Genomic DNA, 14,380 nt, shown 5'->3' with positions numbered 1-14,380 from the left:
GCCAGATACTTGAACAGGCTGTTGCCAATCACATTGCTTCTCATCTAAGCTCCTTTCTATTGCAGCTAAGGTACTTCCTATTCTAAAGTTGTTCAGAAAACCTTTCAACTAAGGTACTATAACTAAATTATCAGTACAAATAGATAGAGAAATAACTGGAATATCCACATGCACTAATATCCAGCTTTTATTCAGTCACCCCAATTGCCGTAGTAATTTTCCATTTCATTGATGACAAATTTTCACTAAGTCAACAATACTCCATGTATAGTAACATAGAATTTTAAATTACTGAAATATTGGTCTAATTAATGCATGTTCATAGACAAGTATCTTTCCTACATTGATTATGTACAATCAGCTGAATGTAAACGAATGAAACAGGGAACACCTATGGCTGGAGTGTGTGTACCTCTTCTCTGATAGTAGTAATGAGAAGAGAGCATGTCCTAGGTGATGGGGGTCCTTAATGATGGATGCTGCCTTTTGAAGATGTCCTTGATGCTGGGGAGGCTAGTGCCCATGATGGAGCTGGCTGAGTTTGCAACCATTTCCAGCTCTTTTTGATCTTGTGAAGTGGCCCCTCCATACCAGAGGGTGATGTAACCAATTAGAATGTTCTCTACAGTACATCTATAGAAATTTGCAAGAGTCTTTGGTGGCGTACCAAGTCTCCTCAAACTCATAATGAAATATAGTAACTGTTGAGCCTTCTTCATAATTGCATCTATATGTTGCACCAAGGATAGCTCTACAGAATTGTGATAACTAGGAACCTAAAACTACTCACCTTTTCCACTGATGATCCCTCGATGAGGACTGGTGTGTGTTCCCTCAACTTCCCCTTCCTGAAGTCCACAATCAATTACTTGATCTTACTGACGTTGAGAAGAAGATTTTTGTTGTGACACCAGTCAACTAGCTAGTCTATCTCACTACTGAATACCTCCTCAGCACCATCTGAGATTTTGCCAACAACAGTTATGTCATCAGCAAATTGATCTATTATGTGCCTAGCCACACAGTCATGGAAGGAGTGAGAGTAGAGCAGTGGGCTAAGCATACATCCTTGAAGTGTGCTGGTGTTGATTATCAGTGAGGAGGAGATGTTACTTCTGATCCACACTAACTGTGGTCTCCTTATGAGGAAGTCAAGGATCCACTTGCAGAGGGAGGTACAAAGCCCCAGGTTTTGAAGCTTGTAGATTAGTACTGAGGGGCTGATTAGCACAGATTTGACCTATACCTCTGCTGCTGATTTTGTGGAACTTTCACATCTCCTTTCTAACCTGGATTCCTCCAGGTTGCTTTGGCTTCCTACCACTTCACAAGTATGTGTTTGTGGCTAAATAGCTGTTGTAAATTGGGTAGCAGGAGAATAGGGGGTGTTGATAGATATGCGAGTCAGAATTATTTATAGGAAAATGTGGAGTGATAGGACAACTGGAAATATTCTGAGAGCTGGCATACCCCTCTTGGGTAAGTGGCCTCCTACGTCATAAGCATGGAAGCATACAGGCTGAGCCAAGCATGGACAAAGTTTGAGATCATTGGACCAGTCAACCTTAAAATGCACCCAGATTGCATTTTCTTCAATAGACAATGTCCCGATTGCAATACACTTGCTTGCAAAATCTCTGCAGGAAAAACTATCAAGGGGCTAGGGCAAAGGTTAAAATACAGCATTTGAAGACTGGTTTTTATGCATTTTCTTCCAAAGCTTTCTAAGTGCTTGCAGGTAAATTTATCGGTCACACCAGTATAACGCCTCTTAAGAAAACCTATAACACTTATAAGTACTGAAAGGCACAAGTCTGGGGTCAAAATTATTGTATATACAGATTGAGCTTATAACATTTCTGGGAAATCACAATATTAATAGAAAATTCTAGTTCCTTGCTCTTCAATATAGACAGCTGTAATCAGGAATGCATTATAAATCAAAGCATTACTTGTGTGTCACACACCTCCTGCTTCCATTCAGAATGTTCCAATCTCCCTAATTCAAACCCTGATCTAACATCCTTGGCCTCTCATTCAATATGTTCTCCACTATCACCCCACAACCTGCATACTGCAACCTACCCAGCCTCCTCTTTACCCCACATTGTGGAGTTGCCACATTTAGTCAACTGTGTTCCAATATGTCATTTTTAGTCCTAGCAACCTGGTGTCAATTCAACCCTAAGGTCCTTCCTTTACAATCTTGGCTAACATTTGGCATTGAATGTGGAGTCATTCACTTACTGTGACACTAAGTTATTTGTTACTTTTTGAATTTAATTATTATTAATGCTTTGATTAGCTGACACAAATCATTTCAATTGTTTAAAAATTTATTTCAAGTTAGTCAAATTCATTTTGATATTTTCAAAGTATCTCCAATCATTAAGGGCATGTGGAAATGGTGGAAAAGGCCTCCTGGCTAAGTGGCCAGTCACGGCCCAATAGAAAAGTTTCTTCTCACCAGCTACTCCACATCACAAGATGGCTCTTGTAGAGTATTTGCAAAACATAAGGCAAGGGGTAATGCAGTCAGAAAAAAGTAAGTACAGCTGCAGGATTAAGATGTTATAAGGTATTGCATGAAATTCATTAATACTCTAAGAGCGATGAAATTGTTATTCCATATCCTTTAATGTCAGATTAAACTGTACATTATGTAATATTTCAAAAATAATTAATACTTGGACTTTTTTATCTGCGTATCAGCTACGGCAGAGCTGAACACATTTGTAATGGTGAATAACTGCAGTTCATCAAATACAGAGTGTAATTTTATTTAGCTAATTTGACTGCAAAGTTAGAATCAATCAAAATGGAAATGAATGGCAAATGTTTTTCAAGATAACAACACTTCACTCTACACTGAGGAACTAATTCATTAAATGCAGAAACCTGGCAGTTAATCTGCATATTTTTTTTACAGATAACCTGGCTATGCACATAAAGATTGTAAGATAATTAATACATGGTTAAATGTATTTCCACTGAGTTTGGGTTGGATGGGACTACTAGAGGTTAAGGGTGAAAGGTGAAAAGTTTAAGGGAAACATGAGGGGAAACGTCTTCACTCAGAGGGCCATGAGAGTATGCCATTACAAGTCGTGCATGCAAGCTTGACTGTTACATTTAATAGAAGTTTGGATAGGTAGAGTTATGGAGGGCTATGGTCTTGGTCACTGGGAGTAGGCAGCTTAAATGGTTCAGCACAGACTAGATAGGCTGAAGGGCTTGTTTCTGTGTTGTAATTTTGTTAGTTGTTTTATCTTGATTTCATTCTGTGCTGATCAGAACCACGTGAAAAAAACGTAAAACTGGATTAAAATTAATGAGATCATTTGTAGACATGACTAAAACACAATATCAAACCACTAAGCAGATTCCCTATCCTCTTGAAAATATAAATGCAACGTTAGAGAATGCAAAATTCATTTTGATGCCATTCAAACTCTTGAACCCTGCCTTACAATGAACTGAAATGCCAGCACGAGGTCAATGGAGACAAAAGAGATTCTGCGGATGCTGGAAACACAAATAGGCTTGAGGAACTCAGAAGATCAGGCAGCATCTATGGATGGAAATGAACAGACGATGTTTTGAGTTAAGACCCTTCTTTGGGACTGGAAAGAAAAGGCTGGAGGGTCCACTGTCCTTTCTTTCATATTCCTTTTCCTTAAACCCTTTGCCTCCTCTGCCTACCACCTCCTAACTTCTCCCATCATTCCCATCCTCCAACTCATCTGGACTCACCAGCCTATGCTCCTTCCCCTCATCCTACCTTTCTATTCTGGCTTCTGCCAGCATCCTTTCCAGTCTTGATCTGGAGCTCCAATTGTTCATTTCTCTCCATTGATGCAGCCCAATCTGCCAAGTTCCTCTGTGTGTGTGTGTGTTAGTTACATGAGGTCAATGGGACTACTTTGAATTGGGTTGACTGGCAGTAGGCTCAACCTAAATCAGAGATCCATTTAACACGCAGGCTTTATGAACATTAATATTAACTCTCAACCAAACTCCGATACAATAGCATAACAGTCAAATTGATGAATTAGCAGCCAGAGGATTTGCTTTTAGAACTGCAGACATCAGCTTGAACCCTATCAAGGCATGTGATAAATTAATCTGAATCTGGGATACAGATTTAGATTTTTTAAACACATGTATATCAATGCATACAGTGAAATGCATCACTAGCGCTAACAACCAACACACCCGAGAGTCACCACACGTTCTGGTGCTATCAAAGCAGGCTCACCATGTTCGGCAGAGCAACACAAAACACAACAAACAACAGCAGCAAAAAAAAAAAACAACAGCCCATTCCTCCCTTCACATACACACTCTAATCCCAGGAGAGGCCATCTTCCTTGACCTCAAGCCTCCAAAAGACTCATGCATTCGCAGACCTTCAATTTACCCATCAAATTTGCAGACTCGGGTTTTGGCCATCGGATTACAACGACTGGACTTCCGAATGATCTTTGGCTTTGATTTGGACTTCTGATTGATCTTTGGACTTTGATTTGGACTTCTGATTGAACTCTTGAATCGTTGGTATTGACCCAGTACCAGTAATAATGAACGAAGAGCCTGGATGAGGACCAAAAGTCCAGGCCCCAAGTGCCAGACTTGCTAATGCAGGACGCAAACACTAAGCCTCGAAGCCCTGTCTTGCTGATTCTTGGACCTAAGAGGTTATGGGCTCTTATGCTTCCTGCCCATATAGAACCAGAATACTGGAACATGCCGGCAACTTTCTGACCCGGTGGAACCATCAGTCCCTCATCTTCGCTGGTATGCCAGCCCAAAATCTGACCAAATCCATGTCCTCATACTCTGAATGCAGATTGGTGGCTTAGGTTTCAAGCTATCCTCTAACTCCGTTGTATTCCTGTCCGTAAACCCTAACCAGACCTCTATCTCACCTTCTGTCCCCAAAACTGTCCCTACAAACCTAAAAAAAAACGTATAAAGCAAGTAAATTGGAGCTGTGATCTCAACAGAGACCACAACTTGGAGTCATTTGCACCAGAGGAACTTAAATTCAAATATTCAGATTAACCCAGAATAAAATACTGGCATAAGTCTTGAAACAGTAAAATAACTGTATTGTCAACCCCAACCACAAACTGTTCCAGCTGATACCTTCAGGGAAACGGTACCGCAGCATAAAAGCCAGGACCAACAGGCTCCAGGACAGCTTCTTCCACCAGGCCATCAGACTGATTAATTCATGCTGACAACACTGTATTTCTATGTTATATTGTTGTATATACTATTTATAAGTTACTATAAATTGCACATTTGACAGTTAGATGGAAACATAACGCAAAGATTTTTACTCTTCATGTATATGACGGATGTAAGTAATAAAGTCAATTCAATTCAAAAGATCCAGAGAAGAAAATCTGCCAGCTTGCTCAACCTGTAATTCCAGACCTTAATGCAGCTGACTCTAAAATGGTTCAAAGGTCACTCTTTGGGATGGAGTAGAGGATCCACATCCACATTCAATCGCCACATTAAAGTCCGGAATGATAAGGGATCAATAAGCGGGAGAGCAACAAACCAGAAAATTAGACCCCAGCACAAACTAATGCTAATCCCGAGTCTAAGATTAGAAACGTCAGCAACGAGTGTCTCAAAATACCTTGTGGCCTGCCTATTTAACTCCCACATGCTATATTCCCCTTACGTGCCAGGTCTTTAAAAATTATTCTGTGATCTTTCTTCTACACAATTACATCTCCATGGATATTAGAAACTAAAAGTCAATTTATAAGTTTTGTAATATAATTATATCTTGTCTCCAAGATCTTTTAATATAGTTTTTATCTTCTTGAATCTGTAATCTCTCTCTTTCTTTGGGCTATTTTATTATTTAAAGATAAATTTAGTTTTCCTGATATTTTGAAAGAAATTGATAATTTCCAACTAAAAGAGCAAAATATAGTTTATCTTGATATCTCAGCCCCACAAGTTTTTAGGTCAAGTTGCAGCTTTCATTATCAGTCAACAAAAAAGCTTCAAAAAATGCAGTGTGCTTGGTTCCATAATACATGAGCTACAAACACAAATTATTTCATTTTGAATTCCAGTCAATCAAAATTTCACCTCTTAACTTGAATGAATCTCAATCAAGTAATTAAAAGCCACTTCCAAGCAGAAAAATAGGTTCAGATTTAAACAGAAGGCTTCGGGGCAAGGCAGAGTAAGAATAATTAACTTTTTTTGCCTCCTGAATGAACCATAATGAATTTTTTAGACATGATCCAACTGCCACATTGAGAAATAGTTCTTAAGTTCCTTAGTTGTTTTAATTGTGAATACAGCTCTCTTTTATGCCAACTTCTTTAATGATAAGGACTGTCCTCAGAATAGTGCAACTCCAAGAGAAAATACATACTAACAAGTTTGAAAACTATAGAACTGGTGGTACATTAAGTGATGTTTTTGAACAAGGAGGATCATTAAACTTGTAGGGATGTTGCAAATGCAGTCTTCTCTCTGCTTCCAGGAAAACCAGTAATTCAAGTTAATTAGCATTGTTAGGAAATAGGAGAACAAGTCTCATTGGTGATGACGAAATTTGGCAGGCAAAATCGAGCCATACGTTCAGCCAAATTTGCAGTTTGTGATTAATGAAAAAAATTTTGCATGAATAGGTAGTTCATCATCATTTTCTAACTTTGAACATTAATAAAATTTACTATTTGCAGTTTTAACCAAGGATTTCTAGACTAGTTAACTACTGTAATTTGACTGACAGTTGAAACAGAACACTAGTTTTGATGTTTATTTTTACTAAAAACTAAAATTAAATTAATAATGTACAGACAATAAATAGTTTTTAAAATGAAAGCACATTTCATTTGACTACAATGAATTTAATAATTGATAAATATGAGCAGCCCATGGAAGAGTTCTAATTATTTTGCAAATATTCAGAGTAGGTTTAGGATTACGTAGTAAGATAATGTCTTGTGATAATTTACTGACAAAGACCAGAACTTCGTGCACCTAAGTGACCAGTTCTTGTGGAGTTGTGCTTTCCTTAAGATTGGTAAGATATTGTAAGAACTTCTTGGACTGAGCATTGTAGCACTAGTCAGTCAAGAGAGACAGAGAAAATGCTGGAATCAGTTATTTAAAAAGTGGTAAAGGGCACAGAATTGGGCAGTCATTATAGATTTATCAAATGTGAAGCATGTTTGACAACATCAAGATCTAGTTGGTGCCAATGAATGGTGAATCCGTGTGCAACTCCAAAAGGAGTCATCAAGTATTCCCATTTAGTACTACTACAGCTGAAATCCACAGTCACAGCCATAGGTACTTCAAATATTTAAGCACATTTATTATCAAAGAATGTATAAACTATACATCTTGAAATTTGTCTGCTTATAGGCAGCCACAAAGCAAGAAACTCAAATAACTAATTTTAAAACAAGACAAAAACCACTGCGCAGAGAATGAGAGAGAGAGAAAAAAACACACTCAAACATTGCGTAAACAATAGATGTAAGCCAACAGCATCCCGAACTAGACTGAGTCTGAGATCTGCTCCCAGATCAGTCGGAGTAAACCCAAGCCTCGGTCCCTTACGCTGATGGGATGGAAATGCATAACAGCCAGATCAGTTCACAGCCTTGGCGCCATGGGGAAAGGAATGAACATTTGTGGGAGAGGTGAGTGAAATCAGCCCGACCCTCGCCTTGATATCTAACACTTGAGCTTTCATCCTATCTGTGCCAGTGTTTAAGTTGTCCAAGCACTAGGTAGTGACATGTTACAGGTGCCTCGACACGCGTGAGTTACTCAGTCTGAAACCATTCTCAACCTCATCAAATTGTCTTGGCGCTTTTCACAAGTCAGTCAATCTTAAAATGTAAAAGGTGCTTGGTTTTCTAAGTCCCAGATCTATGCCGCTAAAACAGTTTTGTCCAGACAAGAAGGCAAACTGGGCACATCCAATTTCCCCAATCATTAACTTCAATAAAAGAAGCATTGGGCAGGCTGTTTTCCAGAGCTGATTGGTCCAGATAATTGTGCCTGTACAGTTGAACTTATTGCATTTAAAATAAGAAACTATTGGAAATGCAGAGGAAGTCAAGGCTACTCATCCCCATGAACTTCCTGAATCTCTCTCTTTTATGTTGACTGCATTGCTAGAAAAACTCAAGTGTTTAAACTTGGCATTCAACCTCTTACCTCCACTTCATGCTGTCTAATCTACTGTTTCCGTTAATTCTGCTTTTTTTTATTTCAGATCTCTAACATCTGTCATTTGTTTTTACTTTATAATTTTAAAACACATTCAATTGCTCTTACATTGTAAGTTGCTTACATTGTAAGTTGCCATCAGCTGAGGGCATATAAAAATTAAACTAATGTTAGATATACTCCATTATAAAATCAGGGATTTTATAAATGCAACAATACAGCAGGAAAGTCACAATCAGGCAAAAAGAAACATGGCTTACGTAATCGTAAGTTAACTGGCTTATTAAAGAGCAAGTTATTGAGATTTCAAACATACTATTTATAGCAACTTTAATACAGAGCAAAATGTTCCAAGGTGTTTCAGTCCACCATAAACTGCCAGAATTAAGGGTTAAGGCAAAAGTAAAAATATTAGGTTATATGAATTAAAGATACAGCCACAGGAATTATTAAAGAATGAGAGTTTGAGAAGTTTCCACATTTTCACACCTGAGCAGTTGACTGGATTAATGATATAGAGACACAAGGACAGAGTTGGAGAATTGGAGAAGGGTAAGAGCAAGGGAACTGAAGAACTTAAAAATGAGGATAAGAACTTAAATTACAACAGGGATTGAATATTGGTCAGCAAGTTGTAGTACAATGATCAAACAGGACAGTGAAGCACAAATGAACTGAAGGAAATAAGATCCAGGAGCAGAATTAGACCATTCAACCCATTGAGTCTGCTCCACCATTCCATCCTGGCGGACTTATTAACCATCTCAATCCCATCCTCCTGCCTCCTCGCTGTAACCTTTGACACCCTGACTAATCAAGAACCAATCAACCTCCACTTTAAATATACTCAATGACATGGCCTCCACAACCATCTGTGCAATTAATTCCACAGATTCACCACCCTCCTGCTAAAGAAATTCCTCTTCATCTTTGTTCTAAATGGATGTCCCTCTAGTCTAACGCTGTGCCCTTTGATCCCAACTCCCCCCTGTAGGAAACATGCACTCTGCCTAGGTCTTTCAATATTCGATGAGCTTCAATAAAAGTTGAAGAACAGGAAGTAGGGCAACAATGCAGGTCTTGCTACAGGAAAGGAAGGGGAAGCTATTCCAACAGCTGATGGGCAGTGATTTCCTTTCCAAGCTTTGGCTGTTGGTCATCAGGTTGAAGGGATTTGTTGACCTTTGGTCCCATTAATTTGCATTTTTTGTCTAATATTGGAGATTGATTTAAATTCCTCCCTCTCTATTGCCTCTTGATTATCTATTTATTATTAGTGGGATGCATTTGGCGTATTGGATTGTTCAACCCAAAATAGCCATTTACAATCATTGTGTTTTTTCTCTATTTCTCATTCTGAATTCTCAGTCACATCCTCTAACATTTGCTTTAGCTGTTCTCTTCCTTTTTATATGATGGATAAATGGCTTGGAAGCATGAGTTAGGTAAATTCGAGCATCAAGACTGCAAACCATGTCTGTGTCTGTGTCAATGAGTGGAGAGATGGATGGATTCAGCGACAAGGGTACAAGGTTTGGCTTGGGCTGGCAGTTGATATCTTCAGACTTTCTCAACCCTTTTGCCCTGAAGGAACCCTTGAAATTATTTTCAGGTCTCAGGAAACCCCTGCATAAAAATTATTATATCTACAGCTCACAGTATGTTAGCGTGATCAGTAAGTTGTAGATAAAATAATCCAAAAATGACTATCAATTCTTTATTATGTAGAGAATAATTTTATTTAGCTAACCTTTCTTGAAACAAACAGGTAGTTAAGTTTAGCTTACCTTTCTTGAAATTAATCCTTTTCTTTCCCTTTCATAAGTGTTACCAACTCATGAGGTAAACTTAATAAATTTCTTTTAAATTACTGGCTTAAGCCAAAATAGGATTTAATTTTTCTAAAGGTAGGCTCAGTAGATTTAACTTAAATAAAGGTTGTAAGTTGATTCTAATTAATGGTATTTACAGCATGAACATTTATTGGCAATGTTGAATAGTAAAGTTACTAAAATCCATAAGCCAAAGCAATATGAATAAAAATATAGCCTTAGACACAATTTTATACAAGACTTTGAAAACATCTTTGAAAGAACGGCATAATAAATAACTAAACGAGAAAGCTGCAAAAAATACAAAAAACTTCACAATACAATTTAGTTCTAACCTACACTTGTAAGGTTTGCAACAAAAACAAAGAGGAAGGCCAGCAGCTGAGTCATGGTATGTAAAATTTCCTTTTTTAGAATGAAAATTTCCCCCAATTTTCTACTACAGTATACTGTTAGAGTTTGTTCACCCCCATGAGTCAGCTAGTGGTGTGTAAGGGAAAGTTGGGGGAGATAATTCAGGAAGGAGAGGCTGATGTCACAGCCCAAGTTGGGCAAGTCCATTCAACGCTTGGAAAATGCACTTCACTCTCCTGATCAGCCTACCGTCTCCATCTCCATGCAGTACAGTGCTTTATCAATGGCCTCCCCTATCTCACGCCAAAAACTGAGAACGGACTCACGCAAATAAATACTGTCCTGCTGCGCACTGCCATACTGGGCCGAGACCTCTAATGAGATTGCTAACTGGGCTACTCAGTCACTGCCCAGCACTGCGAGTGCTAGCATCACACATTGCAAGAAGTTCAAAAAACGATGTTTAATTTTTTAAATCATGATCTCGCTCGGAACCCTGGTTGAGAAACCCTGATCAAAATGCTTAACTGAAGGAATGTGCAGCTCATCTAAGTCAGATTACCTAGCAAAGGGTATGTAAATGGCTTTGCCACAACAATAAATAAAACTTTCTACCAACTGAAGTCACTTTATTAGCTGTGCAAGTTCACACAACCTTTTTATTTCTGTCACACACAAACAGCTGGAGGAGCTCAGCAAGTCAGGCAGCATGTATGGCGGTAAATAAACGGCCAATGTTTTGGGCCAAGACCAGGTCCTGATGAAGGGTCTCATCTGCAGAATTTCATGTTGCAAAGGTGTTAGGTCTGAAATATGATTCTGGATCTACCACCGGTTATATATCCTACCAAAAGAAATGTCAACATATGAGATTCTGCAGATGCTGGAAATCTTGAGCAACACACACAAAGTGCTGGCAGAACTGAACAAGTCAGGCAGCATCCATGGAAAGGAATAAACAGTTGCTATTTTGCGGCGAGACTGGGCCAGGATTAAAACAGGCTTTGATTCTCTGTAGCCAGTATTCTCAATCCCACCTAACACGAAAATAGCCACTCTGCTCATCACTACTTTTTAATACATTGTCAGCAGCAAATCTCTCTGCTGGTGCTTCTTACACAAATGCTACAATTTGCTCTGATCTCTTGGTTGAAAGCTACAATCAAGTACTTCACGTTTTATGATATTATCAAAGGGCAGCTCAATTGCAGGACTTAGGGTGAAGCATGATGCAGCTGTATTCTCTCAGACTTTGACAGAGGAGAGTAGTAAGTACAGAACAACTTATCCTGCTTAATCGAAATATTCGCATTGGCACTAGAAAACATCCAAGCATACTTTCATTTGGCTCTCGTTAAATCTCTATCAAACTCTTGTGAAAATAGTTGCAGATTATTGAAAAGTGGGACAACGAGATTGCAAATAAATATAACAGAGTGCAACTAACCAACACAATGGGCACCACAAGTAGATCTGAACACTCCCACAACAATGTTTTTCTGGATATTATTTATAGCCAGTTTACAGGGGGAATATTAGGTCTCGTTAGGAATCAGATTTATTATTCATGCTGATGATATTCTTCTCAGTAATCAACACTGATTAATTTGCAACACTGAAAAAATTATTACTAAAACTGCCGATCATTATTTCTAGACATTAATGATAATAGATTAATGGTTGAAATCATTCTGACATTTGCCATCTACCGATGAAAATATAGGACACTGTGTCACTGCACAAGTGAAGTGAAACCTTAGCATGTATTACTTCTCTCTCCCCAACTTGTCCTGTGGAAAAGACAGCTCCTGAGTGCTCTCTTGGGAGAATACAGACTGAAGTTGAAGTAGACATTTAGCTCCAGGTATACAGTCCAGTTATCTTCCCTTTCTCAGTCAATACAACATTGGCTGTGATGTTTGTGGTCTCAATTACGTTTCAACACATAGGCCTTTGTTAAGTTTGTTTTTCAAATATATAGTATAATATAATTAAACTATTGGGCAAGCCACAAAATAAAATATAGGGACATATTGCTGCTTTTAAAATATAGGGAAAATCTTAATGGCTTTGTCACAACAACAAATAAAACTTTGTATCAATTGAAGTCACTTCGTTAGCTGTGCAAGTTCACACAACCTTTTCATTTCTGTCTCATAAACTTATATACATCTGAAATTAGAAAAGCCAATATAAACTGACCATTTGTATTTTATATGTGCTTGCTTATTTATCCTATCAAGCTCACAGCTATGATATACCACAGATGTCATAAACTTTGGTCCAATGGGAGCCTAAATGGATTTTGAGATGTCACTTGCTATAAACAAGATAGCAGGAATGCTATTTCCTTTTCCAACCACTGAATCCTTGTAATGAGTGCCAGAAAGTAAGTTATTCCCATGCTAAGATATCAGCAGACTGACTTCAAAATGAATGAGTATAGCCCGGGAACAACAAAAACTCAAGATACACAGACAGATGAAAAAATAGGTCCCTTACACATGAGAAAAGTTAGCCCCTTTACTAAAATACTCATTTTCTTTGGCGTACATCATGTTTTGAATTAGAAAATAACCCCACACTGGGAGTTTGTTCAAACTAAATACTTCTCCGGTTTTCTGAAGCTATGAAAATCTACTTCCTATCAGCGCCACTGTTGCCATTAAACACAGAATGCTTATTTCACAAATAAGATCTCGAACTTTAACACTTGACACAGATCAGCAAAAATAATTGTTCTGCTGGAGACTTAACACACTAATGATTAAAAATTGCAGCCTATGGATTAAACTCAGATGCAAGGTTCTGTAACAAATGGTTTTCAGACCACAGAATCCACAACTAGCACATGTAAAGTGTGTTTGAGAAGCCTGTTGGGCACTTTTTAAAGTCTTGATCAAAGTACAAAAAAATCATTTACTTATCAGCAATGTGGAGGAAACAGAAAATAAATTCTGGTTCATTACGTTATTTGTCAGAATATTGTATTTACAAAGTTAATAAAAATGAATGCAGTGAAATACTTGCACAACATCAATACAGCAGAAAGGGAAGGAAGGAAACTTTAACAACAGAATGCCTTCTGCAGCTTGAGTAAAATTCAAGTAGTATCACTTACCTAAATATGGGTTTTTGTAGGTGTTTTTTCTTGATAGTAACATATTCATCCATTTAAAGGAGAAAATTCTACTCCTCACAGGAAGTTGTTCTGGAACAGCCAGTGAAGAATCTGGAGAGTTGTTCCCAACTAATCCACAGTAGAGAGAAGAGAGATTGGTCTCTTGTGCAGAGGAAGCTTCCCTCTTTAACAAGTGAGCAATAAGGCCATAGAGGCCACATCACGCAGGCATTTCTGTGCAGTTCAGAATAACACACTACAAAGCAGGAGTCATGCTAAGGCAAGGGAAGAGTCTCTTATGCAGAGTCTAAGAAAAATTTGACATTTTGCCAACTGTCATACAGGTATAAAATCTAACAGATTATTATAACTATACAAACATTTCATGCTTATCTCAGATAAGATACAGCAGAGAAAATAATCCTGTCGAAGCAGGAAAATGCAAAGACAGGAAAGCTGTACACAACCAGTCTGGATAACTTTTCTTAAGTAACTATTAATGAATGTTTTAATATTTCCTGGGGGTGCATAGAGGGAAGTTTATCTTCTAACAGCAAGAAAACACCACAGCCAGAGAAGGATGAAAATTTCTGCACAGCAGACTGAATACATTCCAACAAGAACTGCAGTTTTGGAAATGCTATTATTTAATTATCTGGTTCCTATTCATCATAGCTGATGTGTAGATAGAACACTTCAACTTAAAAGCACAATTTGGCCAACACAGTCTCTCCAAATGATTTGAAGTGCAACAATGCCAAATGTGTTGGTTCAATTTATAGTTCTACACTTTTACTTCATTTGGAATATTACAATAAATTAAAAAGACTGATGAAGGAAGCTAGAT

The 14,380-nt window shown here is 38.0% G+C and overlaps 1 protein-coding gene across 7 annotated transcripts in view; it reads right to left on the bottom strand.

Moving 5' to 3' along the window:
- Nucleotides 1-13,681, bottom strand: part of pde1a (phosphodiesterase 1A, calmodulin-dependent) — a 342,865-nt gene extending 329,184 nt beyond the window's left edge. For all 7 annotated transcript variants that reach the window (XR_011886436.1, XR_011886437.1, XM_072261742.1 and 4 more), the window contains exon 1: nucleotides 13,534-13,681. Coding sequence is in view for 5 of the 7 variants with exons in the window: in XM_072261742.1 (XP_072117843.1) it covers nucleotides 13,534-13,586 (53 nt within the window). In the remaining 2 variants the exon portion in view is untranslated. The remainder of the gene's footprint in view (nucleotides 1-13,533) is intronic.
- Nucleotides 13,682-14,380: the final 699 nt, after the last annotated feature.

The sequence above is a fragment of the Mobula birostris genome, chromosome 6, assembly GCF_030028105.1.
Source record: "Mobula birostris isolate sMobBir1 chromosome 6, sMobBir1.hap1, whole genome shotgun sequence".
Classification (NCBI taxonomy): Eukaryota; Metazoa; Chordata; class Chondrichthyes; order Myliobatiformes; family Myliobatidae; genus Mobula; species Mobula birostris.
Note: the sequence above shows the minus strand (reverse complement) of the source record. Positions and strands in the feature narration are given on the sequence as shown.